This window comes from Pseudopodoces humilis, chromosome 2, assembly GCF_049639895.1.
Source record: "Pseudopodoces humilis isolate 2021_Gansu_Grassland_sample_001 chromosome 2, ASM4963989v1, whole genome shotgun sequence".
NCBI classification, from domain to species: Eukaryota; Metazoa; Chordata; class Aves; order Passeriformes; family Paridae; genus Pseudopodoces; species Pseudopodoces humilis.
In genome coordinates, this window is record NC_142201.1 from 6350418 (window position 1) to 6367134 (window position 16717).

At 40.2% G+C, this 16717-nt stretch overlaps 1 protein-coding gene across 3 annotated transcripts in view; it reads left to right on the forward strand.

The window, feature by feature from the left end:
• Positions 1-16717, forward strand: part of MAOB (monoamine oxidase B) — a 50681-nt gene that overhangs the window by 12159 nt on the left and 21805 nt on the right. For all 3 annotated transcript variants that reach the window (XM_088051432.1, XM_088051433.1, XM_005526504.3), the window contains exons 2-3: positions 5426-5520; positions 6370-6507. In XM_088051432.1, coding sequence (XP_087907558.1) covers positions 5426-5520; positions 6370-6507 — 233 coding nt within the window. The remainder of the gene's footprint in view (positions 1-5425; positions 5521-6369; positions 6508-16717) is intronic.

The window sequence follows — 16717 nt, forward strand, 5'->3', positions numbered from 1 at the left end:
TTGAGACTCATCCCTTAAATTAAGAAGTTAAATCCATAGCCTCTCTGGTTAAAATGAGACTTAATATCAAGAAGAAGAATACAAAGATTATTAAAATAACAGCTTCAGTGTGTTAAATATCCATGGAATCCATTTGTTCAATAATTTAATAATTCAGTTAAAAATACTTGAGTTCATTTACCTTAACCTGAAGTCTTGTCTACATATAATCTATGGCGAAATGTTTCCTTTTTTTGCAGTCAGTCTTGTGAAATATTTCTGCATCCCACAATTTCTCCATGAGCCCTGGGGCAGAGGATGGTGCTTGCTCTGCAGGCTGAGTGTTATCCCATTTCCAAGGTGCAGTCTGGGACACATCCTCACGCTGAGCCTGGTGCTGTGTTTGCCCTGGGCTGCACCAAGGCTGCTCTGCCCACTGGCTCTGTAAAGCAGCATCTGCTCCCCCACATCTCTGCAGACTCATTGATTTAGATGTGGCTGAACAGGCTGACAGCCATGAAAAAAAAAATATAAATAAACATTTGCAAACATATCTTTTGTGTCAAAATAAATACAGGGAGGAAAATGTTGGCAAATTCCGTGAACTGAAGGAAGTTCTGCATTAAGACCTGCAAGTTAATACAGCACAATGGCAGCATTTCTTCCTCCTCAATGTACAATTTTAGTCAAAGGGAGGAATTTTTAGATAAAGTGAACAATTTTTTTTTTGTGCCAGCCATTTTAGAAGCTGTTAATTGAACCCCTGTGGTTTAGAATTTTCTTTGCTCCCTCCATGAATTAAAATCTAGAATTTGTAGATGACTTTTGTAATTATATAAATGAGAGAAGCAATTTTTTTTCCTAGAAAGGAGATAATAAATATGGAGGAACATGGTAAGGTAATGAATAGTACAGAGAAAGTACAATAGGAACACCTTCAGAAATTTACAGCTTTTTGGAGGTGTGACTTCCAGTCATGTCCTTTCTAATGTTTCTTTTTGTTGAAATGCTAAGATGAAAGGGCGTTTCAGTAAAATTGCTGATTCCAGGTAGAATAGAATGATGTTACTAAATTTCAATCAGTTTTTTTTTAGAAGATATACTCTAAAGTACTCTTTAGTCAAATATATTTGATCATAGGGCCACATTGTAAAGCACATGGAGGTCAGATGAAAAATGAGACTTATAAACATATATAATAAAGATTTGACTCAGTGATCTTGAAGATATTTCCAAGCTTAATGATTCTATGATTCTATGAAATAGCAGTTTGGATTTTTCCCTAGCATAAATATTTAAGATTTTCTGTTAAAAAAAAAATAAATTAAAAATATAAATAAAAATATAAATTTTCTCTCAGGATAAGAAAACTGCTGATGTTAGGAAGTGAGGCTGTAATGAAGCTGTTTAGTGAAATGGTGCAATTTAAGGTGTTTAGTAGGTACAGAGACATCAAACAAGAAAGAAATAAGTTGGAGCTGAAGATGAAATAATTACTGTGATGATTACATTTGAGCCCAATCTGTGTGAATGCAGAATACTTCACGATGGGGAAAGAAATGATTTTCGTGACTTGAACTTGCATTCTAAGATTCTGGGGGAGGCAATCTCCCACCAGGATCTCCGGGTGGCTGCCGTTGGGTACCAGGTTGCCATGGTAACAGATGGAGGCTTGCCCGGTTAAGCATCCTCCAAACCCGGTGGTATTTTCAGTTGGGGGCTTCAGATACTCATCTTTGCTTCTTTGTTGTTTGCATTAATTATCTGCCTATTGGTTCTTTAAGTAGAACTGCAGGTGAGGCTGCTTAACTGTTTGTTTTCTGCTGTATCCCTCTCTATATATTTATATATGGCTCTCTGCAGCCCCTTGGAGAAAGCTGACCTGCGCTGGAAACTGGACCCAATTTCTGTCTTCTGTGAAGTGGTGGCAAAACTGTCTGAGCCCTTATATTGCAGTTCAGATCTGATTCTACTGACGTGCTCCTGGGGTAGAGGGAAAGCTGCCTCTGAGTGACAAAACACTGTGCATGAAATAGGAGCAATAATATCATAAGTCACAGTTTTGGATGGCTTTTGCATTTGAATGCAGCTTTTTGCCTTGTCTGTGGGGAATGGGGGCAATTTCAAAGATCTGCCTTTTGTTAGTGAGGTGTTAGAGTGGCAGGTAAGCCAGAGGCAGTGATGGAATGTGAAACGTGTGAAGGGTTAAACTTCGCAAGAGGAGACCTTATATCATGTGTGACTGATTTTCTTTGCAGGTGTCATGTGTGCTCTGTCTGCAGCAATTGGGGCACAGAGAGATCACTCTGACTCTTGTCCAGAAACAAGGTTGTGGTTTGTGGGGTTTGCTGCAGCAGTTGTTAGTTTGTGAAGGGCAAACCTCAACCTCATGCCCCAATATTCACATTCTAGTGTTCATTTCCATCTTAATATGCTTTTGTTGCTGCTCCCAGTGCCTTACCTGCCCTTGTACCACTTTGGCTCAGAGCTGTCCCTCCACATCACCCAGTCCCCTCACTGTTATTATACTGACAGTCCAGGAGCCCATTTGGGGCCTTGGCTGCAGCTCCAGGAACAGGTATGGAGTGGTGTGGCAGTACTGTGATTCCCAGTGTGTGAGATACCAAATCCAGCAACATTCCCACCTGACATTTGCACTGTAATGTGGTATCTGTCACCAGCAGCCTTGAGTTATCCTGTTCTGTGTGTGCTAAGACACCGACTCTTGTCCTTTGCTGTGCCCTCTGACCTCCTGAGCCTCTGCCTTTGCTTCTTCCATCTTTTTCCTGTTACTTGTTTGTGATGATTTCTGCGGCAAACCTGGGACCAGAGCGGAGCTGTGATGTGGCTGAGAGGAAGGGGGGACCACCAGCCCTTGAACTGATGCTTAGTCCTTGGTGATGCTTAGTTTGGGAACCCTGCAGACTGCATCTTCCAAGCCCCAAGGACACAATTCCTCCCCCTGCAGAGATCAGATCTGCTGGAGAATGAGCATGGATGGGCCAGTGAGATATTAACAAGCCTGATCCTTCCCTCAACACTGTTTTGGTTTTTTGTTTTTGCTTCAGGAAAGAGTAAAATCTTGTCCATCTTTAACAGGCCCATGTGTGAATGTGGCAGGGGGTGGGAGAAAGGTGGCACATGCCCCAAAATAAACAGTGGGCAATAAATGGTAGGTGCAATCAGGTGGATGGAGAGTGCAGGAGGAAACAAGGAGGTGGTGCCTGGGCTGCGAATCAGCTGCGTTTCAGTGGAATCAGATAGTTATCTTTTCACAAACTTCTCTGTTGGTTCAGCTCCTGGGAATAAACTGCCTTTGTTCCCAGCTGCACTGAAATGTTTATTCATTAGATTTTAATAAAGAAAGTCAAATCTCATATCCCTTAATCAGTGTTGGTAACTGAATGCTATTAATTGATTACTCAATACCTGTTAGCATGAAAAGCCAGCAGAGACCTTCAATGACAACAGCCTTCAGTTTATGCATTCATTCTGTAAATTATTAATAACTGCTATTGATTCTCTCCCAACTGATGAAATATTTGTCTTTTCTGAGGAGTAACTTCTTTTTTCTTTAAAAGATAAGTCAGATTTATTTAGGAGTTTTGTTGCTTAATTTTCCTCCAGGAGCCAATCTCTCTTTGCAAGTTGTTTGGAGGGGTTGTCCATGTTTATATACCATGGCTGCTTCTACATTATGTTCTTCCTTGGTATCTTCAAATGTTTTTGAGTGTAGTCATGACCACAGATCCAGCCAGATGTTTTTGCAATATAATTTCCTCAGCAGGAAGTACGGAAAGACCTTTATCAGTTTCATTACTGTTTTTTTCACCAGCATTTATGTGAAAAAGATAAGTAAGCCCACGAAACTAGGAAAGAAAAAAAAAAAAAAGGCAGGGGGGTATGATGTTTTAATGGAAACATCTGCAGCTTGTCTTCAGAAAATGTCAAATTCTTTAGATAGATAGGTTGACACTATTGCAACATTCTTTTCCTTTCTTTTTCTTTTTTCTTTTTTTTTTTTTTTTTTTTCAGATGGGGAAAGAAAGAGCTTAACTGCAGCACATTGCAGCAGTTTCACTACAGGGCTAGGAGCAGGGTTGGGTTCTCCTGTTCCCAGTCCAGGAGTTGGTGACCAGAATGTTCTGTAGCCTCTCCCCAGGACTGCTATATTTTCTTCATTTTCATTTCATTCAGTCCTGCCATGTTATCTTGGACCATCTGTTTTTGCTGTCAGTGCTTTTTGCCATTTCTTTCACGGCTGCTTTCTGCTTGGAACAATCTGCTTGGCTGACAACTCAAAAACTGCATGTACTAGGACACACAGAGGGAGCTGATTGCATTCTCATGGTAACAAGGTAGGGAGCCAGAAAGGATAGATAAATTATGATGTATGAGTGTGGCTTCCAGCCTGGCCTCTTGCTGAACTTTATTCAACACATCCTGTTGGTTCAAAAGGATGATACAACCTGCTAGAATATAACTCTTGCCCTACTAGAAATTCACATGTGGCCAAAGTAAGCACCTCGGTTTATTTAAATCTCAGTTTGTGTGCTGAAGTAAAAGGCAGAGATGATCTTAGGAAGTTGAGAGGTTGTGGGCTGGATTCCCTCCGTGTGCACCCTTTCTAGTTCCCTTCATTCCCACAGCAGCTTGACAGGGCTTGACACTGATATTTTCCACAGTGTGAGGATCTATGACATCACAACCAAAAAGAGATATTGCCTCGACTGTTTTTACTGTTCCTTCACTTGGATGTCTCAGCTTCAAGAGATGCAAGATGGAAATAAAATGTATTAAAAAATGGATGAGGAACAAAGCAATATTTTGGGGTAGACTTAGCCATACTTTTAATTCTTCTTGTCACACACAGCTGCACTTTCTGTCTCTTCTTAGTCAGACCACGTGTTCTTCTGGAGATGAAACCTGTGACCTGATGTTTGGGAACTCTGCTACAGTATTTTAAAATACTCAGAACTGGAAAACAGAGACATAGAACAAGTGTCAGGAAAACTTGACTAATTTAGGACAGTCCTAATAATATTCTTCCTTTTTTTGGTTGTTGTTGGGGTTATAAAAAATGAAATGTTTGGGAGGACAGTGTTCTGTTTAAAAACAATAAAGTTTGTAATTTCTCTGCCTGGCTGGGTGACCATTGTAACAAGTGCTGGCTGATGCATCAGGATTCCTGAGCATGTGGTGCAAAACTTGCTCAGCACATGTAAAACTGGACAACAAACTGTTTAATTAGGTGGCTTCAGTTGCACTTAATGATTATTGGGTTTTGGGGGTTTTAATTCCATGACCTCACCACTCTGGCAGTGTTTGAATAAAAAATTCAGGATTTGGATGGACAGCTATGAGAGTGTTTACCTATCAAGTCACAAAAGCTGTGCAGCACATATACAGCAGTATTCTTTAATTGCTTTTCTTTTTTATCTTTTAGGTCTTTCAGCAGCCAAGCTACTGACTGAGTCAGGCTTGAATGTGGTGTTGCTTGAAGCCAATGACAGAGTTGGTGGAAGAACCTTCACCATAAGGGTAATTATCCCCAGTGCCATTTATATACTACATATTCATGCTTACAGTGTGTGCCATATGGGGGAAAACTTCCAGAGTACCAGCAGGTGGGAAATTTCCTGATGTTGTACCAGTAAGAGTAGGGAAAGACTGGCATGATGGTAGGCACATAATATTTCTGTGGTCTTTGGGCTCTGGAGTCACCCAGCTGGGAAGGAAAATGTGATGAGCTAAGTTTCAAAATCATTTCCTAGGGAAAGACACTGCGTAAATCTCTGTGGAAGAAACACCAACCATGCTGTAAAATCTTGAGCTGAACTGTGACGTGCCCATGGTGTAGGGCAGAGGAGTGTCAGGGCTGCTTGGGAGCTAGAACCACCCTGTCTCCCTTCACTCCCTTCTTCTGCTCTGTCTTGGTGTGGGACACCCCTCTCACTCTGCCCATTAGAAAACCTTGCCTGCGCTGCTTCCTAGGAAGGAGATTTCTAAACTGCTCATTGCTGAGATGCTTGGCTGAGCAAGAGCTGCACAGATGTCTCTGACTCTCCTCTCTCTGCCAGCTAGGCTCTTTCCTCTTTCTAAGGCTGTAATGTAACAGTGGGTCACCTATTCTGGTTATGAACTCCAAATTGTAATCAATATGCTAGTTATGAACTCAGTAATCACCACACCAGAACTCTACCAAACAGTTTGTTTTCCATGGGGAGAAGAATCTTAGCCAAAATGCTCTGGGAGTATTTTATTTAATTTTCATTTCATTCCTCTGTATTGCTCTTTTAACTTGTGTGCTATTTATAAATGGCTTATCCCTTTTGGTTTTGGTTTTTTTTTTTTCCTTCCCTTTTGTGTGTGTTGTGTGTGAAACACCAGAATAAGCAAGTTAAATACGTGGACCTTGGAGGGGCTTACGTGGGGCCAACACAGAACCGTCTCCTGCGGCTCTCTAAAGAGTTGGGAATAGAGACGTACAAAGTGAATGAAATTGAGCACCTGATACACCATGTCAAGGTAAGAGACACTCTCAAGCTGCTGCTGTAAACATGAACATTGTAGTGATGTCCTTTCTCCTTGTTTTCCACTCTTCCTGCAGTGGCGAATACCTGTTTGAGTATGCAAACTCAAATAATACTTGTTTGAGTATGCAGCATCTGAGTTTGTTGGTTATAAAAATAATTATGTTGATAATGACATCACCAACAAATTGCTATACTAGTACAAATTATGACAAGCACACACATTGATGTGTGTGCCCTGTGGGAACATCCCGTTAGCCCATGCCTTGGTTCAGGCCTCACCACTTAATTGAAAGCTCTCAAAAAATTTCCTAGTTTATGAATGGTGCAACTGTGACTCTTCTGTGCAGGTCAGCTCTGATATGCACTGCCCAAGGTGTCTGAAAATACCTTTCAGCTGTCCTGGATGTATCTCCAAGCAGGCTGAAAGTCTCTCAGGATGGGCTTCCTAAACCAGTGACAATTATGCTGATGGAAAGAAATGTGAGAGGTTTTGTCTGGTTTTGCTGATGGGGAGACTTAACATGCAGAGTAGCAAAATAGTAACTGCAAAAGGCTCTGGGAACCAGACAGTCTTGTGGAGGCAGATCTGAGGGATCTGTTCATGGTCTGAAATAGAACAGCTATGGCAAAGCTGTTAAAAAAACCCACATATTCTCAGTAGTCATTCTCCAAAAGAGCATCCTTTCTCCTTTCCTGATATAGACCAGTGTTGCATTTGTACAGAAAGGAAACTTTCCTGGTTAGACCCAAGGAAGTTAACTCTGGGTTTCATTATGGAAAAGCCATTTTCATTAGGAAAAACCATTGTGCAATGGCTGGCAAAATATTTGTAGTTGGTGTTTGATCAAATGTTAAAGAAGACATTTACAGATTGTGAAAAAACAAAAAGATGTCCTGTCATGTTTTCCATTATTTTTTCCACTCAATTGTTATGAAAAAGAACAGTGTTCTCTCAGTGATTTGATATGGTGACTGTCTGTATTTACCATTTCTGTGGTAGAACTAATGGATACATCCACACTGCTCTGATTTGTGTGCCTCTGCCATCATCTTCAAAGCCAAATTTTCTGTTCACAGTATTTGGCCTTCAAATCTCCCCAGCAGTGATAGGAGGTCATGTCACAGGGGGAAACACTTGATATGGCCAGTCAGGATGCCCAACTTGTCAGGCCAACCTGCTGTCCAAGCATGGTGGCATTCCAAAGTACTGCCAGAAATCACAGTTTTTTGGGGTTGTTCCCAGCCAAGTGTTGAAAGTCTCCAAGGACAGAGATTCCAGCTGCTGGCTGAGTACTCCCAAGCTGTGCTCAGAGCCTAAAGGTTGTATGGAGACAGTTTGTAGGCTCTATTGCCTGTAGGAGTTCCTGAAGAGAGGAGGGAGAGAACTGTGTGCCAGAACTCCCTGGTAGCCAAACAAGGCTTAAAGAGAAGAGATAATTCCACAGACAGTAGCACATCCTTTGCATTTCCCAATTTCATTCATTTAAAATATTTTATTTCCACTTTTCTTCTGTGTTTATACAATTGTGGGGAAACATTAACACAGTTGAAAGATTACTCAGTTACATAATTGGCATGTGAGCACTATAGAATAAACATATCCACTGTCTTGTGGCCAAATCTTCAGCATTTCATGTATCTTCAACACATTCCTCACGGGTTTCTGAGCCATGTGGCTTGTCCATGGTTTCTCTGAAAATGTACAGTGCTTGTGTGCTCCTTGAAATCTAGGCAGTGCTCCCAAGTCATAGATTCAAAGTACACAAAGGGCTGTGTCCCCTGTGTGAATATGAATTCACTCACTGACCCAAGCTTGGTGACTGTGGCCAAATGTAATTAAATTCTGGACCACAAAATTATCTGAGCCCAGAGAGGCAATGAAACCTAAAGGTTTTAATTCTTCTTTTGCTGCACAGAAATCAGGCATCACAGTGCATCTTGTAAAATCAGCCTCTGCTTTAACTTACACCCAAAGGCAAAATCAAGCCTTTCATAGTTAATTAAATTCATTTTAGCGGCTTTTTAATACAAGTAATGTATGCAGCTTCTTTGTACTACAAAATGAAAAGAATGCATTTTGTTGATCTCTGGGTGGGTCTCTGCTAATTAGGTGTTACCAACTTGATTGGGTTGCATGGTTCTTTTCTCCTTTAATCTTTCTTTAATGCCAGGTTCCATTGTGAGATTATTTTTGGTTTTATATTGCGTGTGATATCTTCACAGAAAGTCAAAATTATGTTTCTTGCCCTACATTTTTTTTTCTTTTCCCTCCACTTGTTAAGCAGCCTTTTTCATGGTCTTTGAAAAGAGATTAGTATGTTCTTTTCATTTTTGTAAATACCGGTTCATCAGCCTTAGTGAGAAAATTAGTATAGCTCTGTAAGTAGTATTTGGTAGGCAAATTGCTGCCTGAACACCATTGATTTTTCCATAGCCTAGCTGAAATTAGGTTCATAAATCCAGTTTTAAGAAGCAAAAGCTGAGCTGAGAAGTCATCATCTCCTAACAATTCTCCCACTGGACTGGTAGGCAGACGTAAAATCTGTAAAAATTATTCTAAAATTAAGATAGCGTCTTAGCTGCCCAGCAGAGGATTCAGGGTCCTACCTTAGATATGCAAATTTGAAACTTTTGACTAGTGGTGTTTATTTTCCTCACCAAAATGACAGCTTTTGTCTTTCAAAAAGCAAAGCTAAGAGCATATAGTGCAGGTAATTTTTACCATGTAACAGTCCCTGGAAAGACTGAAATATGAAAGCATGCCAATTATTGTGAAGGTTTAATTAACAAATTTTCCTTGTTAATTCAAGTTGTGCTTCACTTCTGTGGAGTCTCATTAGCCATGCCAACTTTCTGCCTTTTAAAACACAAATTTACCACATCTTCTGTTGTACTGCAGGTTCATTGTCCAAGATAACTAGGGAACTGGTTTGCTCTGCCATCCTCAGTCTCTGTGAGGAAACATTTCTTTATATGAATGGTTTGCCCAATGAATGTTTTTACACAATTCCTTCGTGTACTGTGAGGATGATCCACACTTTGTCCAGCTGCGGTGCCAAATCTACGTCCTCTGATCCTATTTTCTACCAGATCTTTTTATGGGATAATACCATTGATGCTTCCTGGAAATTCCTTATTATAAAAGATGGTAGAAACACTTGTCTCAGGGCAGGCTGTGGATAGTGCTAACTGTTGGAGTCTGAGGCATAGACTGTGCCCTTGTCTCTGATACCTAGCTCTGACATCCAGGAAAACACTGAATTTCATATAGCACCATGAAAATAACTGTTAAAATTAAATAGAAAAGCTAAAAGTGTAAATGTGTAGATTAGAAAGTTTTCTTAAGTCACTGGGTAAAAAAGTTAAAGTTTAGAGTATAAGCTAGTTTAGAAAACAGAAGACAAGATAGAGGATTTAAGGTGTTGTCTCTTTTCCTCCTTTCTTCTTCATCTTCTTCTAGAGGTTTTTGGGTAGTAATAGGTGATTGGATAGAGAATTCCACAGTGCAGCACACAGGTGTTGGGTCATTGGGTCACTAAGAAAAATAATATATGTGTCTATTGTTAATTAGATTAAAATAATTTAGTTTAATAATTTATTAGTATAAAGATAAAGAGACTGCATAGTTCAGAGCCATTTCGTGCCATATGAGCCAGCTTGAGCCAAAGCTGTGGTAGGTAAACTTGTGCAGAAAGTCTGGGGAAGACCTGCCAAGTCTTTTAATTATATATTAATAAACACGAGAAACAAGAAGCTAACGAGCCTTTTGGAGTATCCTTTCTGAAACAGAACTGAAATAAGGGAAACTCCCCTTTGAGAGGGTATCCCAGAAGGGCTCAGCCCTGAAGAGACCGAGATCCCACAGCAACACTAGCAGCTGGCTGATATAGCTGGCTATTTTCACAGCCTGTTGCACCTGAAACATTCCTCATGTGGTTATAGTGGACTTGGTTCTTTAGCACCAAAAAGGCCCCATTGCCATGGCACCTATCCTGGGGGTCTTTCAGGTTAGGATGCTGGGGGAGACATGAAGCATCCCCTCCCCAGTCACTGGATAAGTTCTTGACAGCAGCTTGCCACCACATCGTTACCTCAGTTAAATCCCCAGTAAGAGGATGGGGTTTCCTCATGCTCATCCCTCTGCCAGCAGTGCTGGCTGGAGGTGTCTGAATGCATCTCATGCCCACGTGAAATTTGGCACCACCTTCATACAAGGGTGAATAATTGACAGCTCTGGGGAGAGTGATGACGTGAGCCCTGCCTGCAGCACCTCATGAAGGTGAATATTTAATCCTATGCACACAGTGCATTTAACCCAAATCTGCACTGATTTTGCCAGGTTAACTACTGATCTACAGCAGACATGCAGAACAAAATTTTACAGCCCTCTTGGGTGTCATTCATTTTCATCACTATTGTGCTTATTAAAATGCAGTTTGCAAGTGGTCTCGTTCATGAATTAGAAATATGATGGTTGCCTTGTATTGGGATTCAATTAGCAGCTGGATAAGTGACTGCTGTATCTAAAGCTACAGAATTTAGTGGTGTTTCTTCTGTGATACCTGTGATATATGCACTGAAGCTAAGCAGTATGATTTATTTAAGCTTTTCACCTGCAAGTCTAAGGGCAGTGTCTCTGGCATAGTCTGTAGTATAGAACATAACTGCTTAAATGGATTTTGAATGACTAGATAAAAGTGCTTTCATTGTTCTTTGTATATCTCAATTAGAGTGCAGTCAGAGAAAGACTGTGAGACTCTCAGTAGCTATCAGTTTAAGTGAGGTGAAATAGCCCTGTGTCCTTTATTTTCTTCCCTTTTTGCTGACAATTTGTAAACAAGAATTTGGGGTACTAAGAAGAAGACATCTGAATGTTGAAGAAGCTGGGAATCTGTGTATTGAAAGAGGAGCCAAGTAAATTCAAAGACACTTAAATTTCTGCAGGGCCTGGATAGTTTCACATGTCTTTACTGGAACACAGATCTGTGTTATTTTAACTCTTTACTGGAGATGAGGATGCAGACATTCCTGCCACAAGATGCTGTGTCATGATCACACTCATTTGTAGCTTCAAAAGTGAGTCTGAGGTTGACCAGGCTCAGGTTGGTGAAAGCATCTTCCAGACCCCCAGAAGGGGATATCCTCCAGATGGAGAATGAAGAGCAGCTTTGGCAGGACTAGAGGAAAAGCTGGACTTGTTTGGTCTCACTGGACCTGCCCTGTAAATAGAGGGGCATCTTCTCTTTTCTCTGTGCCAGCCAGTTGGCAGTATTTGCAAGAAGAAATTTCCTAATTAGGACTTTTAAAATTAAAATATAGATATTTGTATTACAGCAGTTTAAAAGAAGCAATTATGGACAGCGAATCTGCAAAGTGATCTCTGTCAAGGGGAGCTGTAAAGCAAGGTCTTGCAAAGGATGTTTATTGATGGAAGAATATTGAATGGAAGGCTGGAAGTTGTGACCTAATGGTAACATAAGGATGAAAGCAGTAAGAAAAAATGAACTGTGAATAAAGTATGCATTTCTTAATTAAATTTGAGGGGAAAATATCTTCCTGAGTCTTAGCTTTCCCAGACTCCACAGTCTGTTTGTGAGGAGACAAGGAAAAGGACTTGTGCTCCTACCTAGATTATTTAATTGAGGCTGCTGGCAGAAAAGCTTCAGTTGCATCTGATTGTAGAACTGATTTTTGTTTCCCTTGAGAGGATGATTAATGTCTACAGGAAAACAGAGTTAGAGAAATGTATATTTAATACTGGAACAACTGGCTGAGCATACTGGGTTTCACATGTCTGTAAAATTTTATGTAAGTTTTCATATTTTTAGTGACCCCAAAGTCATGTTCTGTGTAAACCCAGTGTTCTGGTTGTGGGACAGCATGTCTACTCAGTTATACTGTGGGCAGATGCTCTTTTGAAGGCTTTCTTTCAAATGAAGCTTCACTTTTCTTTTTGTTTTCATTTATTTTTGCCCCATTTATCTGCTTTTTAGAAGGGAAAGAAGATTTTTTTTTAAGACTAATTCTAGAAATTTTGAAAAGTTTTCAACTGATTTTATATGTTTTGTTGACTGATTTAATTCAAGTTTGAAAGCCACATGCAAGCCCAGTATCAAAGACTGTTTAGAAACAAAGTCTCTGTAAATCTGTGCTTCATAAGATACTTTATTTTTCTAAAGGTGTTTTTTTGTGTCTGAAAACAACAAAAAAAATCTCAGTATAGTAGGAAGGAGAGTTGGTTAATTATTTTCAGACCTGATTGGAACAAATAGTTATGTATATATGTAGTTATGCATAGACTTTAAATTCAGAGCAGATCCTCAAGATCCTGTTTCACTTTCTATACCACTTTGGTAGTGTTTCTCTAATTCTGCTTATTTTAAGGATGACAAGTATTTAACAGATTGCATGATCAGTGCAGCAGGGTGAAGATGAACTTTATTTCCATAATACAACAGAAACAAGTTGTTCCAAATTAACTCCTTTCCTTATCAGAATGCATTTCAAGCCACTGTGTCTGGCTCTGCAACACTTAAAATGGAATTAGTTTTCTTAATGAAATTCTCAAGACATGTTCGCATCCACAGCTGATGAACTCTAAATATTGAAATATATTTGGAGGACATTTTGGCATGTCTAAATGTTCTAGCTTTGCACCATCAGTTATATGTTGGGGTTTTTTTTCTGCTGCAATTATATTTACTAACCTACAGATCTTTTTACCTTTAGAGTATCTGTCAGTATAGTAACCAGCCAAGCATTTGAAATCCTGAACAGTTTTGCAATGAAGGGAGCTTTAATGAAGCTCAGCTCTGTTACAGTTTCTAAGTAGGCTGTAAAATCTCTCTCATTTTGGTCCAGCTACTTGCCATTTTTTAATTGAGGATTATGATTATACAAGAGGCTTAGTCTCAAAAATATCTTGTTAGATGTTATGAATTGAAAACAAAAAGCACCCCCAACCAATGAACCAAAAACCAACAAACACACACACCCAAAACCAGCAAACAAACTCCCCCCAAAAAAACCAAAACAAAACCAAAAAGCACCCCTCAAAAAACCAAACCAAAATTATAGTTTCAGAGAAAGCAGCAGATAAGAAACAGGATCTGAGACAGGTACAGAGTTACAGGCTGAAGTGATGCTTTTCTGTTTCTGATTTTCCTTGTCACAGCTTGGGGTCTTACAGTTGCAGAGCTTTGTGTGAATGACATTCCTGTGATTTTAAACTGAGAGAACAGGGGGTGTGAGGTGTACCAGTGCTGTGAATCAGCAGAGGGCACTACGTGCCAATAAACCTGTGTGGCTGTGAATTAACATGCATTGACAGCCTCGGTGAAGTGAGCATCAGTCCAGGGTTTAGATGGTTTAGCTGAGGGAATATCAGTGCTCAGCGAGAGCTGACTTTATTTATAAGATGTTTATACTGTGCTATGAAAAATGCATGGATCATTGTCAGCAGGGGCTTCAGTTCACCGTGCTGCATCTCACTCTGGCACTACCTGGGTACGTAGTGTTTAGGGGAGCCTGAAGTTGTCCTGGGCCTGCAGAAGCAGGTTTTCTCCTGAGAATCCTACTCTGCATTGAGATCCTGATATTTCCTGGCAGTCCTTTCTCAGCTAAGCATTCCCTCACTGTCACATTCATGGGAGAAGGTGCATGAGATCTGGTCCCTGCGCCCTCCTGAGTGCTGGGGCTGATATTCAAGAGGCTACTGATATTCAGTTGTCATGTTGTGGGATTTTTTCCCCCTGTAATAACCCATTTCTTATGTCAGCTATGTGACCTGAAACAGACCTGATGCATAAAGGAATCTTATTTCTGCACGACTTACACAGGTCCATCATAACTCAGCCAAGTGTTGGTTTACGTGGAACAGATGGCTGAGAAAAAAATCTATGGGGAATTGTAAAGTTTGTGACAAACACCAGCTTTCTCATTTCCCTGCTGGTTTATTCCTGGGACAGCTGGGTTGCACAAGTTTCCCCCCTTTAGTTTCAGCTTCTTCAGTGAGCTTTAGCCCTGCTGCAGCAGCAGCCTCTGTGAGCAGCGAGTGATCCATGCAACGGCAGGCAGATGTGCAAGCGCTGATGCTGCTGTTGCGGATTTTTGAAGATGTGCAAGTGGCATCATGAAACCATTTCTAAAATTTTATATGCAAATAAAAGAAGGGCAAGAAATACTTCTGAGCATCATAGAACTGGTGTTGAAATAGCATGTCAAATGACTGGAAGGGATGGTTATTGTTGACGGTTTTATACAGCTCTGATTTAGGTATAAAAATATTTGAAAAGGAAATGTTTTGTGCATCTTGGGACATGCAAGTGCCTTGTTATTCTTTAGAGATTACACACCACCAGGAGGCACAGAGAATGCTATTCCTAGCAAATAAGCAAATTTTGCCCAAATACAAGAAAAGGTTTTGTGTTTGCAAAAATGCAAATTCAGCACAAGTGAAGCTGAAATGTTTTGGTTTGCTGGTAGCTACTCAGAGCCATCTGTAGTCTTTCTTTGCTGCTGCTATTTTTGCTTCTGTGCAGAGCCTAGTCTGGCAGTCTCTTCTCAAACAAAATTCTGATTGACAGCTCCTGGAGTTTTGTTTGTGCATGAAATAAGGATCAGGCCTTAGGAGATGCCTTAGGAGCTCTTGAAAGTAACTTTCACAACAAGCTCGCTACCTTTGATGGCTGTTTTTATTTTTTTTTCAGGGAGAAGTTTGTTCCTGTTCTTTATGAGACTTACCACCCCAGATTCCTACACAAGAGACATACCCAAGGTTTTCCTTTTGGCAGTTCAAATGCAGTGAAATAGAAGAACAGTAAAACAGAAATATGGTCTGTGTGTCTCTTAGCCACGCGCTCATGAGGAAGCACTGCTGGGAATTCACAGGACTTGAATTAACTCAGAGGGGATAACTGGCTTAGGATTGCCTCTGGCAGACCAGGAAGCTCAGAACAAAATCAATAATTAGAGTAACCCATTCTGATGCTGTCCTGGTTTTCTTGAGCACAGCAGTATGCTTGTTTCATAAACCTAAATTTGGGAAACTTGAAGCCAAACTGTTAAGCTCTGGCTTTGGAATATTTATAATGAAGGCTCCAGAGTTCAGAAGAAGCCACAGTAAAATTGACTTCTTGAGGCCACAGGCCCAGTTGTGGAATTCTAATGTGCCCCAAAAGGCAATTTCCAACATGGTTCAGATGTTATCACCTGGGGCAGGAGAGGTTTTGCTCTTCTCTCACAGCCCTTTGGCAGCCACATATGAATTGATGTATGCCCTGCTATAAATTGATTCCGTGTGAAGAGATTCCATAATAATACCCAGATGTTCATGCTGGGACCAAATGCCTCTAATGAAACAAACTTTTTCGGTTCATCTCCATCTACAGGGATATATTTTCCCGATTCATGATTTTGTTTTCCTGAATCCAATATTTTCATACAGTTGAGCACAAAAGATGCAGAAATGCACTTTGGTTTCATGCTGAATAAAAAAAAAAATAAAGACAAGCCTCTATTTTCTGGGTGAACATGTGCCATAATATCCATCCTTAAATTGGAAGTGCTAGGTTTTCAACTTTGGTGCCTCGTGCACATGAAGTGACCGGAGATGTACTCTAGCTGTGACAGAATTTCTGATTGAAAACTTAAAAAAACTGTATTTTGGCATTGTAAAAAACATAATTTATCCTCCAAAGCACTGCAGAATTAATTTGTTGCCTTGTAGCTACTTCTTTTCCATTTACCAAAGAATTAAATACTTTCCTCTCCATTTTGCTTTCTTCCTAACTGTCATTGCCTTGGTGTTTTTGACAAGGATTCCATTGGAGACTTCTGTCCATAAAGAATAGGTGAAAAAACAGTTTCTTCTTCAGTTTCTCTGACCTGTTTGGGAATTTTGTGAACTAATTTTCTCTTACTCATAGGTTTGATGTTTTTCTTGCTGATTCTGAGTATCCTTCTCTTTGAATTAAAAGTCCTCAAAGGTATTAGCCAGTATTTTTAGAAGTTATATCTCATTTTGTTATTTCCAGACCAAGTTTTGAGTCTTTCAGGATCCCTTTGTGCCCTTTTACTGTATTTTCTGGTGCCTGCAGACACCTGAAAATTTGAATAATGTGCTCTCTGTCCCTTCTTTCCCTGTGTTAATAAAGAGACCAAATCAAACCTGACATTTCTTTGAGTAAGTGGTCTTTGGATAC